Source organism: Rhinoderma darwinii, chromosome 1, assembly GCF_050947455.1.
Source record: "Rhinoderma darwinii isolate aRhiDar2 chromosome 1, aRhiDar2.hap1, whole genome shotgun sequence".
NCBI classification, from domain to species: Eukaryota; Metazoa; Chordata; class Amphibia; order Anura; family Rhinodermatidae; genus Rhinoderma; species Rhinoderma darwinii.
The window spans coordinates 24,247,748-24,262,270 of record NC_134687.1 but is presented as its reverse complement, the minus strand read 5'-3'; the positions used below and the strand labels follow the sequence as shown (position 1 = coordinate 24,262,270).

At 41.9% G+C, this 14,523-nt stretch overlaps 1 protein-coding gene across 1 annotated transcript in view; it reads left to right on the top strand.

The window, feature by feature from the left end:
- Nucleotides 1-505: 505 nt before the first annotated feature.
- Nucleotides 506-14,523, top strand: part of SMYD1 (SET and MYND domain containing 1) — a 29,659-nt gene continuing 15,641 nt past the window's right edge. Inside the window, exons 1-4 of the mRNA XM_075848825.1 lie at nt 506-687; nt 10,926-11,102; nt 12,242-12,455; nt 14,125-14,255. Of these exons, the coding sequence (XP_075704940.1) occupies nt 566-687; nt 10,926-11,102; nt 12,242-12,455; nt 14,125-14,255 (644 nt within the window). The 5' untranslated portion in view covers nt 506-565. The remainder of the gene's footprint in view (nt 688-10,925; nt 11,103-12,241; nt 12,456-14,124; nt 14,256-14,523) is intronic.

The following is a 14,523-nucleotide window of genomic DNA, read 5'->3' as shown; positions in this document are numbered from 1 at the left end:
TAGATATCCCTCGTATGTGTCTGATGCCTAAACTACTACTAACGCTGATCCTTTTATTGAAGCTGCCAAATAACAGCTGACACAAAAACTTTTATTTTCCTTTTATTATTTAATTAGAAGTTCAGAGACAGACCCAAGAGGGTGATGGACGGGGCCCACACTCCACCTGTTGTGACAGCTGTTGTCACTTCATATGGCCGAGCAACTGGTCTCCAGAAATAGATTGCAGAGAAAAGGTTTCATGGAGCTTTTGTATAAATGGAATATTGTATTATATAATTACGGGTGCAAGAGACTTGGCGGCGGATACAATATATGAAATAGTGTTCAGGCTCTTTGGAAGGTATTTCAGCCTGGTGCAGGGTGGTGGGACGGAGTAGCGAGGGAGGCTAGAACCTCTGAGCTGCGGGACAGGCAGAGAAGGAGGGGAGGGGTGATTTTCCTTTTATAGGACTGTTCTTTGGGAATGTGAAGGTGCTGAAATAACAGACGTGACTGAGGATTGGGGATGTCATTAGCACGGCCAGGCTGACTTCACTTGCTCTGGGTTGTGACACTTGCAGGGATGGAGAACGTAGAGGTGTTCAATTCTGAAGGTAAAGGACGGGGTCTCAAAGCCACTAGGGACTTATGGGCCGGAGATGTCATCTTTGCAGAACCGGCTTATGCTGCCGTAGTGTTTGACAAGTAAGTCATTATGGTTTTTTTCTTGCACGGGGTTTACACGTACAAAATTGGGTCTCAGATGGACATCCCGATAAACCATTATGGAGTTGATCATGTACGGTGGCTATTTCGACACAGGGATATTTTTCTAGCTATATAAATCCCTGATATTCCCCATAATTGGGTTTTCCACTTTGATCACCATCTACAGTCATCGGGAAAGCAGTGATGGGGTCACAAACTTTTTTTTTATATTTATGTATACAGTATATACTATCATTTTATCCATTTAAAAAAATAAATTATGGACATGTAAATCCTGCACCTATAAATTGAGTCATTTATTTCTTGTGGCTCATATAGCGCCAACATATTCAGCAGCGCTGTACAGAGACTGAATGTTATCACATCAGTCCCTCTACTCAGTGGGGTTTGCAATCTAACCTTCCTATGCACAATGCAAAGTAGGGCCAGTTTCATAGAAAGGCAATTAACTTATTTGTATGTTTTTGGACTGTGAGGAAACTAGAGAAATCCCACTGGGCATGGGGAGAAGACACATCTGTAAGAAACAAATTATAAATACTAATGTGTTTTCATGAATGTGTTGATAACTAATTACAAAAATAAGATGGAAAATGGAGCTCACTAAATTTAGCTGGTTTATATAGAAAATGGGGCCATGGGCAATCGGCAAATTAGCTCCTCTCTCTAATTTTTTTCACAGTTTTTTCGTAATTTAAAAATTTAGAGTAGTAAAAGGGTTGCAAATTCCCCGGTGGTCAAAGGCTTTGAAGGGGTTAATTTGCCATTCCTTAACAGTCTGGGGACAGTTAAGCGGACAAATGTAAAATTGAGGTTACTTCTGGGGGTCACGTCTTCGGGGGGCTCCCTAGGAGATGAGGGTCCTGGGCAATTGCCCAGTTTGACACCCCGTAAATTCGTCCCTACACTAGATAAACCACTTGTTTCCTCCATGTTTCTTTCAATCAAGATTTGGCCAGTGAAACTTACAATATAATTACCTCCCACAACCGCATAGATTTTAGGATCAACCCTTTAGGCATTAGGAAACCCATGCAAACAGAGGGAGAACACACCACCACCGATAAGATCTGGATTGGAATATTCCAAGAGTCCCAATAACATAATGCCACAATGAATGGCTTTGTGCTACAATAACAGGCATTCTCAAAAACATAGTCAAAAACATCAGGACAATCCCTTTCCCTAAAGCTGCTGATGAGCTGATCGCTGGGGGTCAAGGTGCTGGGAGCCCCAGCAATCAGATATTATTAATGGGGAAGCTGCTGGCACATACTGTACACATTGCCGAGCTCTCCAAAACTAAATTCGCTCCCAGCTCTGTCTAATAGAGGGGCTTTCCTAGTGAGGGATCCCTTGATGAAGCCCATATGCTTTAGTTGTACATATGGACAAAAGTTGTCCTAATGGGATAATCCCTTTAAATACTGGTGATGATGAGTCCAATGTATTACCTGTAATAGGGTAGTTTTAGTTTTGTGCCATATTTTTACTGTACTGGGTATGGCCCACCATAGCGATTGCATAGTCACTGGAGCAGCTTTGGCAAGATCTATATTGGAGCCCAATGTCCCTGTGGTCATTACTCTGTGATCTTGTTCTCTAAGTGCAGTGCAAGCTTAGGATATGCAAGCATGAGAATAACTGTCCCCTTAAATTATAGGAGTTAGTTAAGCTGTTAGGGGGCGTGTCTGACTACAATCTTGTTGACTGTTTCCAACGACATCCAGAAGAATTGTAATACAGTTCTTGAGTATAATATGGGCTGCAACTCCGGAATAGAGAAGAATAAGTAATGCAAAGTTACTCAAATGGTGGACATACCCTCTAAAAGTTGTCAGGTTTGAAGACATTATTAGGATTATGTTATATAAAGGAATCAATAGTCCAGCATAGTGTTTCGACCCTCAACTGTTGTCCTACTGGCTTCATATAGATTCTGTCAATGTGCTGCCGATGGATTCCGGTGGATACCGTTACAACAGATTATAACATTGTATTAAGGAATTGCTGGTTATGCGATTGCATAATATAATCATTAAACAGCTTGAACGAATATTATGTCTGAATACCTTTTTTATTGATCATCATTGAGTGAAGTTCTCCTTGTGAATGTATACAGGTCACATGTAATCTGTAGTGACCCAGATCAGCAGACAGTGGACAATGTTAACTGAATAGTCATTTATGGTATACGTCCATTAATATCTACACTCCTCAGCCGGTCATATGTCAGTACAGTAGTTATCTCTCCTATGACCTTGGGTGCTGTGCTATGAGGATGACATGGAAACTGTATACCTTGCACTCTGCTTGGCTTTACTTTGTGTATATGTCATTTTGTAAGACAGATTGTATCAGTCGATGTCACCACAGTCATCCTGCACATGAAGCCCCATGCGACTTCATACTATGGACTACTCCATGCACCTCCTTACCATGCTCCATGCTTCTAAGGAAAAATACCTCTGTAATATGGCATGCGATGAAGAAGGCCACGATTTTATTCCCAGTCACACCCATATGGTGTCTGACCGAAAAAAGTCTCTGTATGCCTCCTTATGAAATTGGAGGAATATGAAGGTACAGTATTGCCTCATTCACCTCTCCAGATTGCCTATTACAGCTCCATGTGCCATAGGCCTTATGAACGTGACCGTTGTAGCTTTGCTTCCGAATGTCATCAGAGTAGACGGATCACAACAAAAAAAATGGATGTCACCAGTTTAGTCCAGCTGCAAATCCAGACTGTAAAATGACTTGTCCTGAGTTTTTGCGGCCCGGATTTGCGGCCCCAGCACAGATCCGTGAAAAGCACGGATGAATGGAAATGAATGGGTCGACAATTTATCTGCAAAAAGTGGATAAATTGTGGACATAAAAGCATGGTTGTGTGCATGAGGCCTTAGGACTTTTTTTGCGGCGGCAGTTAGACGGCATTTTAACATCTGTATTGTGGCCGAAAGACCTGGACCTACCACAGTTCTGCTGAACTTAGATTTTCATAGGATTCTATGATCCTAAGATCAGTTCAGTAGAACTGCCGGGCTCCAGGTCTTCAAATGCATCCAAATTACGGCTATCGTAAGGGACTTTCAATAGAGAATGTTGACCGTGTCCCTTCACACATCTATAAAAACCACACTCCATGATCTGAACTACAGGGAGAAATATGCTGATAGTAACAGACAGTGGGGTCTACCAAACAATGACTAAATATTAGATATGCTCAAGGGCTCGGATATGCTGGATGTTAAGATTGTGCAGGTGCTTGGTGCCCTGAACAAGTTCTGCTCCATTTCCATGTATATTGAAATTCAAGTGTCAGACTTGACCATGGGAGGTCCGTTAACATTAATCTTCCTCACCACCATCCCGCTCCAGTGCCTCTGCTAATCACATTGTATCACTGATCATAGAGGAGTGGCTGTCAAATGACAGCTGCTTTTTTCCCACATTTTTGAGAACACAGAGATCAAGAAGGATTATGCTATAGTATTGGATACCAGTTATTGACTGGTGTAAATCAACTGGCACCAACAAATAGGACATCTGGGGTGACGGCACACCTACCAGAAAAATCTACCCCTTATAAAGGCACCAGTAGTGAGGCATAATGGAGGTGTGATATGGTGAGTGCCTTACTCAGGTCTGGTTGCACAGGGCGCAGGGCCTTCTGAAGGGGGCGCTTCAGATGTCCTGGATCTTAATATTTTTTGTGTAGCAGTATTATTTAGACATTGTATAGATCTTTTATTAGATTATTATGTATTTATGGAGCTGTTATTTGGTAACCATATGCAGGGGCGGACACAGGTAATAGAGGACCACTGTGCATGAACTGTGTACGGGTCCCATGTTCTCCAGTAGCTTGGCATTAAGCACCCTACCATGTCTCTTTCACAATCCACCAGTAATTTTGAGCAGTAAAAGTTATTATCTCAGGTCGTTACATGAAATATAATAGACAGTACAAACATTCTCCCTGCTTTTTAGTTGGCAGTGGTGCCCCTTACCTACTGGGACCCTTTGTAGCTGCACAGGTTGTCCATATGGCATGTCCGCCACTTACTGTATGTTGGCATTACTTCAGTAGGTATATTGCAGTATTTAGATTGTGTGGCACTGCTACTTTAGCACTGTATTGTATATTATTTTTGGACTATAGGATGGTATCGGTGGCACTTACTGTTATTAACCCCTTAAAGGGGGTTTTCAGAGTGATTAAAAAAATTGGCCACGGTGGGAGGGATGCAAAAAAAAAAAAAGAGCTATTGCTCACCTCACAGATCTCCAGCATTCTAGCACTCTGGCTTTGTATTGACATAGCTGCAGCGACGATGTGCTTGTATACCCACATGATCGCTGCAGTCAATCACTGGCCTCAGTGGGTATACGGCACAGGATCGCTGAGGCAAATTATTGAACTAACTCGGAAAACCCTTTTAAGGCTGAGGGTCATTTTAACCTTCAGGACGTAGCTAATTTTTTAGTTTTTTTCTCACTGCATTCCGAGAGACATAACTTTTTTCATTTTTTTGCTACTGTTGCTCTGTGAGGTCTTGTTTTTTTTTTCATTTCGTGGGGAGTTGTTTTTAGCATATAATGTCTTGGTAAATAAAAATTAGCATTTCATTTCTATAATTTTTCTCTTAAAACTGACCTTGCAAAAAAATGTATTCTTTTAAACTGTCGACCCCGGCGATCGCTATTGCCATGGCTGATGATCTGGTTTCAAAGGGAGTCCCCCTCCTTTGCAATCGCTATTGATTGAAGCATCACAAGGGTTAAACGAACGTGGGGTGGCAATGTCAATCAAAGCCGTCCACCCCTTCCCCACGAGTGATCACGCAGGCACAACTGTTATCCTGTGATCAGAGTGCTGTAAATCTACAGCACAGGGAGTTGACATTAAGGCCCTATTCACATGGAGTATTTTGCAGGCGGATTTTGACCTGCCTGCACGCTGTTTGCCGCGTTTTTCCGCCACGTCCTTCGAGCGGCGCAGGCAAAAACGCAGCGAAAACCGCTTTCTCTGCTTCCCATTGATGTCAATGGGAGGTCAGAGACCTAAACGCCTGAAGATAGGGCATGTCACTTCTTTTTCCCGTGAGCGGTTTTTACTGCTCGCGGGAAAAAAACGCCTCTGCCTCCCATTGAAATCAATGGGAGGCGTTTTCTGACTTTTTTGGCACAGGTTCCGCTGCGGTTTGCGCGTCAAAAAAGTGACAAAAAACTCTGTGTGAACTTCCCCTTACGCCGTAAGGAGGGAACGCCACAAGGAGGGAAGGTGTTAAGGCAACTGTTCTGAAGTGTTATTTGGCCAATGTACAGTATAGCACCGTACTGTATGCCGCTTATAATTAGACACTGTTGAGTATAATTATTTGTGCACTGTATGACAGTCCACTGTATGACAGTCCATCATATGTGGTGCCAACAGAAAGTACTGTACAGGGCATCGTCTAAGGAAAGACAGGCCCTGGCCTTTCTCATGCTGAATCAGCTGAATCGGCTCCCGGAGAGTAAGGGGCTCGAATACTGTGCTTTCACATGATTCCCACCCCCCATGAATATAGCAGTGAATGTTTGATGATTGAGCAGGACTCCATAAACACTTCACTAAGAGGAGACTCTGGTTCTAAATGTTACTATAGATATGGTTAATACAACCAAGGACATAAAATACTCTAGTTTTGGTGGCTTGGGTTAGAAATAGTTCAGCTGATTTTATGAATTGTGGCTGCAGGGTTTAGGGGAGAATTTTCGCTGTTGCATGTCCATATAGGCTGCCCTATGGACACACGATATATAAGGGTATGTTCACACGCTGTGTTTTCAAGCATATAACGGGTGTTAGCCCCCCCCCCCCCCAAATATGCCCAAAAAATGGTAGCTGAATGCCTACAAACATCTACCCATTGAATTAAATGGGAAAAACTGCGTTTGGTTAATGCCCGTTATATGCTTGAAAACACAGCGTGTGAAAATCAGAGGTAGTTTCATCTGAAAACAGCTCGGTAATTTCCAGCCGTTCTTGACTCAGCGTGTGAACATATCCTAATAATTATAGCATTTACTGATAGAATTTTGAAGCATGTATCATACATTTCCATGGCTCAGAACCAATTGTTTTTAGTGCCACAGACATAACATTATCGTCAATCGTTGGGTCGATAATGACAATTCTGACACTTTCAATTATTCGAAGTTCTAGATTTGAGGTGATATATTCAGGATGTTACATCTACACCGGGAGTATTGTCCACATTCAGACACCAGTTTACATACAGAATGAACAGTTGAGAAGCGTTATATATACTTATCTTGTACTGATCCTAAATTACAGTCCGTATTATAGTCCAGAGAGTTCTTCAGGCTTCAGAGCTGAAATCTCGCAGCATTCCCTGCTTGCTTAATGCTTGCACAGAACTTGTTCTGGTGATTTGCATTCTAGAAAGTGTAATTTTTACACCAGACACTGTGAACTGATGTAAAGGATAATAACTGTCTAAGGCCCTGTTCACACAAATTAAATTTCAGGTGGAAAAATCTGCCTCAAAATTCCTTCAGGAATTTTGAGGCAGATTTTGACCTGCTTGCCTGCTCTTTTTTGTGGCATTTTTCGCTGCGTTTTTTCGTCTGCGGCCATTGAGCGCCGTGGGCAAAAAACGCAGCGAAAACCGATTTCTCTGCCTCCCATTGTGAATGGGAGGTCAGAGACGGAAACGCCCAAAGAAAGGGCATGACGCTTCTTTTTCCCCATGAGTGTTTACTTCCACTCGCAGGAAAAAAACACCTCCGCCTCCCATTGAAATCAATGGGAGGCTTTTTCGGACGGTTTTTGGCACAGTTTCCGAGTCAAAAAATGCACCAACTCTGTGTGTACAAGGCCTAACAGTATTATTAAAGCTCAGCTAAGATGTTAGGGGAGTGTTCAACAACAGGCGTGTTGACTGTTTCCAATAACAACCAGCAGAATTATGAATGCAGCTCTGGAGTGTAAAACAAGTTGTAACTTAGGATCAGTAATGCATTGTATGTTCACAGTTGCACTTTTTTTTTTATATAGAATACATACTGTACTTAAATATATAATTTTAACATAAACATTAGTAACATCATAACGTTGTTAAACTCTTTAGACAGATATACGCAAATTATAGCCTAATAGTTTAACCAATAGTGTCCAAAATTACGGTATATTTAAATGAACACTCAGAACAATCCTGAAGCAATGGTTTATGTCTAGAACATGACCTGACATGACATGACACAGGGATTTAAACACTAAAGTAAGAATTCCTTTGTCATGCTCCGCCCCCACAGGCCCTGCAACAGGCATAACACAATGTATCAACTTGCCTGGAATGTTCCTTTAACAAGCGTTACGAAAGACGAATAAATAGTCAAGTGTTAAACAATTTGGACATGTGAAGGGAGAAAGAACAAAGAGGTTTATTATGAATGTGTTACAGAGAAGGTTAAAGAAAAGTAACGTTTTTGTCCTTTATAAATCTGTCACTGGTTCATTCACTATGAAGCCAGACTGTCTATGTTTGACCTCAGAAAAATCCAGGGAAGAAGTCTTCCAAGTTTTAGCTGTGGTCTGTTTAGCATTCAAATATGAGAACAGATTCGTTCTCTGTTTTGTATGGGGATGTGTTACTTCTCTGTGTAGCCAGACTAAACATTACAACTTACACTTCTAGTTCTCTAAATTTGACAGTTTTGCATACTGGACACAACATTTTACATTGAAATTATACCTAAAGTTCCAGACAACATTGCCTTTAAAGGGCTGTTCCAACCTCCATTATTTTTTACCTATCCACTGGATTGGTAAAAAATGCTAGATTGTTGGTGGTCTGATCTCTGGGACCCCACCGTTCAGAATAGGGGACCCTGATCTTCTATTCCCCCCAGGTGTTTGAATGGAGCGGAACTCCCCTTTAAGGGGTTTTTTGGTTTAACAAAAAAAATATTCTAATACCCTATCAAGAAATAGAGGGAGAGTCCTCATTTAGAACCTTCATCTTTAAGCTGAGTAGAGAGCAGTTACAAAGAGTATTTTTGATTTCAATAAACACCATGCAATACTTTATTTCCCCTACGGTGGTGCTGCAGGGTAATTTAGTAATTGCTGATCGAATCTTTTATACCGCCCATAAAATCATTGTTGTCTGTATCAAATCTTTCCGTGTAAACATGAGATGTGCTGCCGACATTGACGCAAACTGTATGGGGACAGATTGTATAATCGATCGTTCGTCCTCTATACAGTTTGCATCTGGACATATAAAGGGCTTTTTAGCGAGTGCCGATTGACTTGTTATATCGGCGATCGGTACTCCTTATGGGCAGAAATCTGGCCATGTAAACCTTTATTCTAGCCCTTACCGTGTAAGAAAATTCTTGTGGGTCATTTTATCAGACTTTTACTTTCTTATGTACTGATAACACTTCTATCTACATCTTGGATTTATATTGGGTGACTACCACATGGCTTTATTACATTTTAATTGCTGACTGCTATGCAAATGTTCCAAAGTGCACAATCCCTGAAGGGCCTTTTACACCTGCCGACAATAGGCCGGTGCAGCTAGCGCCTATCAACGAGACATAGTTGACCGGCGCTCATTTGCTCCTGTCACACGGAGCTTTGGATGGGGACGAGCGGTCGTTACTCCGATCACTCGTCCCCATACATTATTATCATGTCGGCAGCGCGTCTCCCTGTTTACACAAGGAGATGTGCTGCCGACAACGATAATCTTTTAGTTTTTTAAAACGATACGACCAGCAGACGATCGAGCGTTTGCTCATTCATCTGCTGATCGCTGCCCTGTTTACACAGGGCAATTATCGGCAACAAGCATTCTATGAACGCGCCTCTGCATGATAATTGCCTTAAGGCTTCGTTCACATCTGCGCTAGGGCTCCGTTCCGACGTTCCGTAGTTGACTACGCTATTGATTCCATCAAAAGGACGGAACCCTTGCACAACGGAGACAAACGGAAACCATTGGCACCGGATCCGTCACCATTGAAATCAATGGTGATGGAAACGGAAACCTATGGTTTCCGTTCGTGTCTATCAGGGCTCCGCTCTGACGGAAAGCTCAGACGGAATGTCGGAACGGAGCCCTAGCGCAGATGTGAACGAAGCCTAAAGGGACTTCTCTTATTATATGCTGTATATATCAACTCTCTTCATGTAGAGATGTCCCATAGGCAGGGCCGGTTTTATAGAAAATGGGGACCGCAATAATAGGCAATTTAAGGCTAACCACTCACCATTTTCAAACAGTTTGTCTCTTTTTCAAAAACTTGATATATATCATGGGCCTCTTAGAAAACATTGGCCCTGGGCAATTGACCAGTTTGCCACTCCTTAAAAGAAACCTTGTCCGTAGGCCACAAGTGCACTGCCTTAAAGGAGTTATCTCATGGAGACAATCCCTGTCGATATATGAAGTAGGGCTTATGGATGTCATGGACGGAGGTCCCTCATCTGGGACCTCCCTCTATGAGCCAGAATGGATATCCTCTCTGGAGGTGCAGCTCATGTTTGGCGGACTCCAGCCGTTCAAGTATTACATGGACGGCAACTTATGTAAATCCCCGCCCTGCAATACTACATTTCCCCTGCAGCAGCCACTACAGGGAGAATACTTTGCTGGCCACGATTTACCCTGGGGAGGGCTTACCCTCTGAAAAAGGTTTGCCGGGGTTGCAGGGAGCCCTGTTTTGACTTGGGATGCCTTTGATGGGACCACCTCTTTTAGGGATTCCTGCAGCAGTTACATTCACCTGTCCAAATGGATGAATAGATCCATATCCCATGTCAGAATGATCAAGGCAATGTATAAAATTTAACTGCTAATGAGGTTTCATGCTTACACTAAGAGCAGGTCCTTCTACTGTTTATCAGTTGTGGGTGTTTGAGGAAGATCTGTTACCGGATAGGAATTGTTGACTTGGATGTTCCATAATATCATATGAAAGTGAGAGGTATAATACACATCTACATTCACAGATAACTTCATAAAGCTCTCACTGACAGCTGTAGATCAGATACAAGCAACATCCAAGAGACAAGGTAACAGGGGACATTTTAAGGAGACATGACAGTTGAAGTCAAGTAGCCGGTTAAGGTGTTGATGGCACTTTGGGTATTTATAGAAAATGTCATGTTACAATTGTCTTTCCAGTCTCACACATTGTGTGTGCCATTCATGCTTCAAGAGGCAAGAAAAGCTCCAGCGCTGTGGACAGTGTAAATTCGCTCATTACTGTGACCGCACCTGTCAGAAGGACTCCTGGGTAAACCACAAACATGAGTGCGCAGCTATCAAGAAACTCGGCAAAGCTCCGAGTGACAACATCAGGTAGGGTGACCGTTTTTATAAATTGTGTTTATAATGAAAACTGTCTGAAGAAACCTGTGGTCCATCAAAGTCATACATGCTATTCTAGCCTTCGAATTGCCTCTTCTGTAGTTTTCCTGATATTTGCCATTCATGGGCCAATCCTACCCCTTCAACTGAGAATTCCAATGGTAATGTTCAGTATACACGTAAACATGAGTGGACAAAACCAGAGGACTTACGTGGCAACATAGTCGGACCTCCATCTACCCCATAGACCAAAGTTGTTGGTATTTTTTGGATCCATTTTTGAGTCAATGTTGAAGCCATTTGTCCATCATTGTGTGCAGAATATAATACATGTCTGCAGTTGATATAATGTCCTTTCATAGGTGAGATGAATTGCTCTAAGACTGGAGATACATGGATCATATGCCACCTGAAACCCCAATGGGAAAATGCCCCTTGCTTTGGTCCTGATCAACACTTGGCCTTGTTGGATATAAATTGCCTTGATCTGTTAACTAAGGCAATTAAAGAAACAATGAGGCTTGATGGAATTAAATGTCCCATTGCCAACCCAATGGGGCATTGCCCCTAGATTTTGTTTGCACCTGAACAACTCAGCCTTGTCTTAGCACATTGTCTTGAATTGTTAACTGAGGCAATTAAAAAGACATTGGGGCTTGATGGCATTTAATATCCTATTACAATGTGCTGCATATGTCACTAAGTAGCCCCTGCCAAACTTGAGTGTCATCTTAGAAGACTTGCTTTTGAGAAATGTATTGTATATTATTATTTCAAAGGAATACAAAGCGTATGGGTGAGATGGGGCAATATTTTCAACACCCATCGAATTTTTGGGTCATTTAGTTATGACATTTACATCTTAAATTTTAATATGATAGGGCATTTGGAAGATGTCCTGTAAGGAGTACTTTTATGGAGGCACATTATATGTTAATATGTATAAGTATTTTGCTCGTTTAAATAAGAAGAAGTGCTGGTTTTCCATAATGGATTCGAATTGTCTATAATGCAGGGCCGGTAAACAGTTAAGCTATGATTACTTGGCACGGTTGAAGCGAATGGGTATCGTGCATTATACATTTAGAATTCCTGCCCTAAATAATGAATTATATCTGCTGTGTAACCAGGCTTGCGGCTAGAATCATGTGGAGGATAGAGAGAGAAGGAAGTGGCCTGACAGAAGGATGCTTAGTCTCCGTTGATGATCTACAAAACCACATAGAAGACTTTGATTCGGAAGAGAACAGTGGACTGATGGAGGACGTTCAGACTTTTCTGGATTATTGGCCCAATCAGAATACACATTATGGCATGCAGTATATTTCACACATCTTTGGAGTGGTAAGTCTTAATTGTGGAGACCAAAAGTATTGTTTATCTCAGGGCTGAACTTGGACCTTGGGCAAAAAAAGACAGCGGAAGGTCCTGAGTAAGAACAACTAGTGGACCTCTTGCTCTCTAGCAGCTGATTTGCTGAAATAAAGATATCGATCATATTACTTCTCCTTCAAGACTCCATATCAGCACTTGAGACCCTTCTTCTCAGTACGGGCATCTTTGACTGGGGACCTGTCTTAGATCTCATGCACATGACCATATTATGAATCCATGTGGTTCAGATCCATATTATGGTGCCCCTAGAATTCTACAAGCTTATAAGTATTTTTGTAATTCATCTTTTTGTTATCAATCTCAGTCTTTAAAAAAAAAAAAAATTGATGCATTCTCCATCATATGCCATGTTTCGACAATCTCCCCTTGATTCATTGCAAGTATATAGCGCCACATAGAGTGCCAACAGGTCACCAATGGACCTGTAGGGAGAGACTGCATGTGCTTTCTAATGACCATTGACACCTTTACAATCAAGGTGCTTGGATCTTGGATGTTTAAGTAGGTCAGATAATGAGATGCATTAGATCCAGTCATTATGACTATGAACACATTGTTACTGGGATCCAACATCCCCAGTTATGGTCCTTTTACAATGACCAATTTTAGCCATAAAAAAGAGCGCCGATCAACGAGACAGCTTGTCGATTGGCGCTCGTTTGCTCCTTTCACACGGAGCTATGATCAGTAATGTTTGGGGACTAGCGATTGTAGTCATCACGCATTTCCATCATGTTGGCAGCACATCTCCCTGTGCTGCCGACAACGATAATATTTTCTGCTGCATAAATGGTACAAACAGCATCGGCTGATCGTTGCCCTGTTTACACAGGGCAGTAATCGGGAGAGTGCGTTCATGTGAACGCTTGTTTGCCCAAAAATTGGCCATTGTAAAAGGGTCTTTACATTGACAATAACTACAAGCTAACCTAATCGAATTTAGGCCATTAAAATGTTATCAAGGGATCAGTATGGGGGTCATCAGACTACAATGCAATGACCTCATACTTCAGTATTTGGAAGGGAGTATAGAGGTAATTTTACATAGGCCGATGATCAAACTGGCGTTCATGTGTAAACACGGCAACGATCAGTCGATGAATGGATAATGCTCGTTCATTGGCTGATCGCATCTTTTAGGCAGCTAAAAAAATTATCGCTAGTCGGCAGCACATCTCTCTGTGTAAAGAGGGAGATATGCTGCTGACATGATGAAAATGCATGTGGACGAGTAATCATAGCAACGATTGTTCATCCCCATACTAAACGATCATTGCTCCGTTTAAAGGGAACGGTGAGCACCGATCGACAAGCTGTTTTGTCAATCGGCACTCGTTTCAAAAGTGGTAAACACGGGCGATATATGTCTGTGTAAAACCAACCTTAAGTTTATCTCTGTATTTCTCCTTGAATAAACGCCATGAGATGCCAGTAAGTGTTGGCATTGAGTGTTTGGATGCTTGCATGAATATTTCTGGCCTGAATTGTTGGTGGGTATGTCATTCAGCTTAAACATTTCGTTTATTAGACAAGATGCAGTATTAGTTCACACGTTTGCTCACTGACGGTTTCCCTTTTGTGTCTTCTTACCTCCCCCCTGGTGTTTTTACATGGAAAGATAAGCTGTAACGGATTTACTTTAAGTGATCAAAGAGGTCTTCAAGCTGTTGGAGTTGGAATTTTCCCAAATCTCTGCCTTGTTAACCATAACTGCTGGCCAAACTGCACGGTGATATTCAACAATGGCAAGTAAGTCAAATATTTCCTGGTAAAGCGTTAGAAAAGACATATTGTAGTGTTGGAAATTGTAGACAAGAAACTGGATACGGAGGAGCCTTGGGGTCATATATAGAAAACCAATATATGTCATGGCTAAAAATAGTTGCTTTATTATAGGTTTTAGCTTCCAAAATAAGAGCAGGGAAGTAATACCTTGCTATGGACAACACCAGAATATTCCTTTGCGCTTTGTAACATTGAGGCTCTGTTCACATCTGCGTTGTGAAACCAGAGGTTT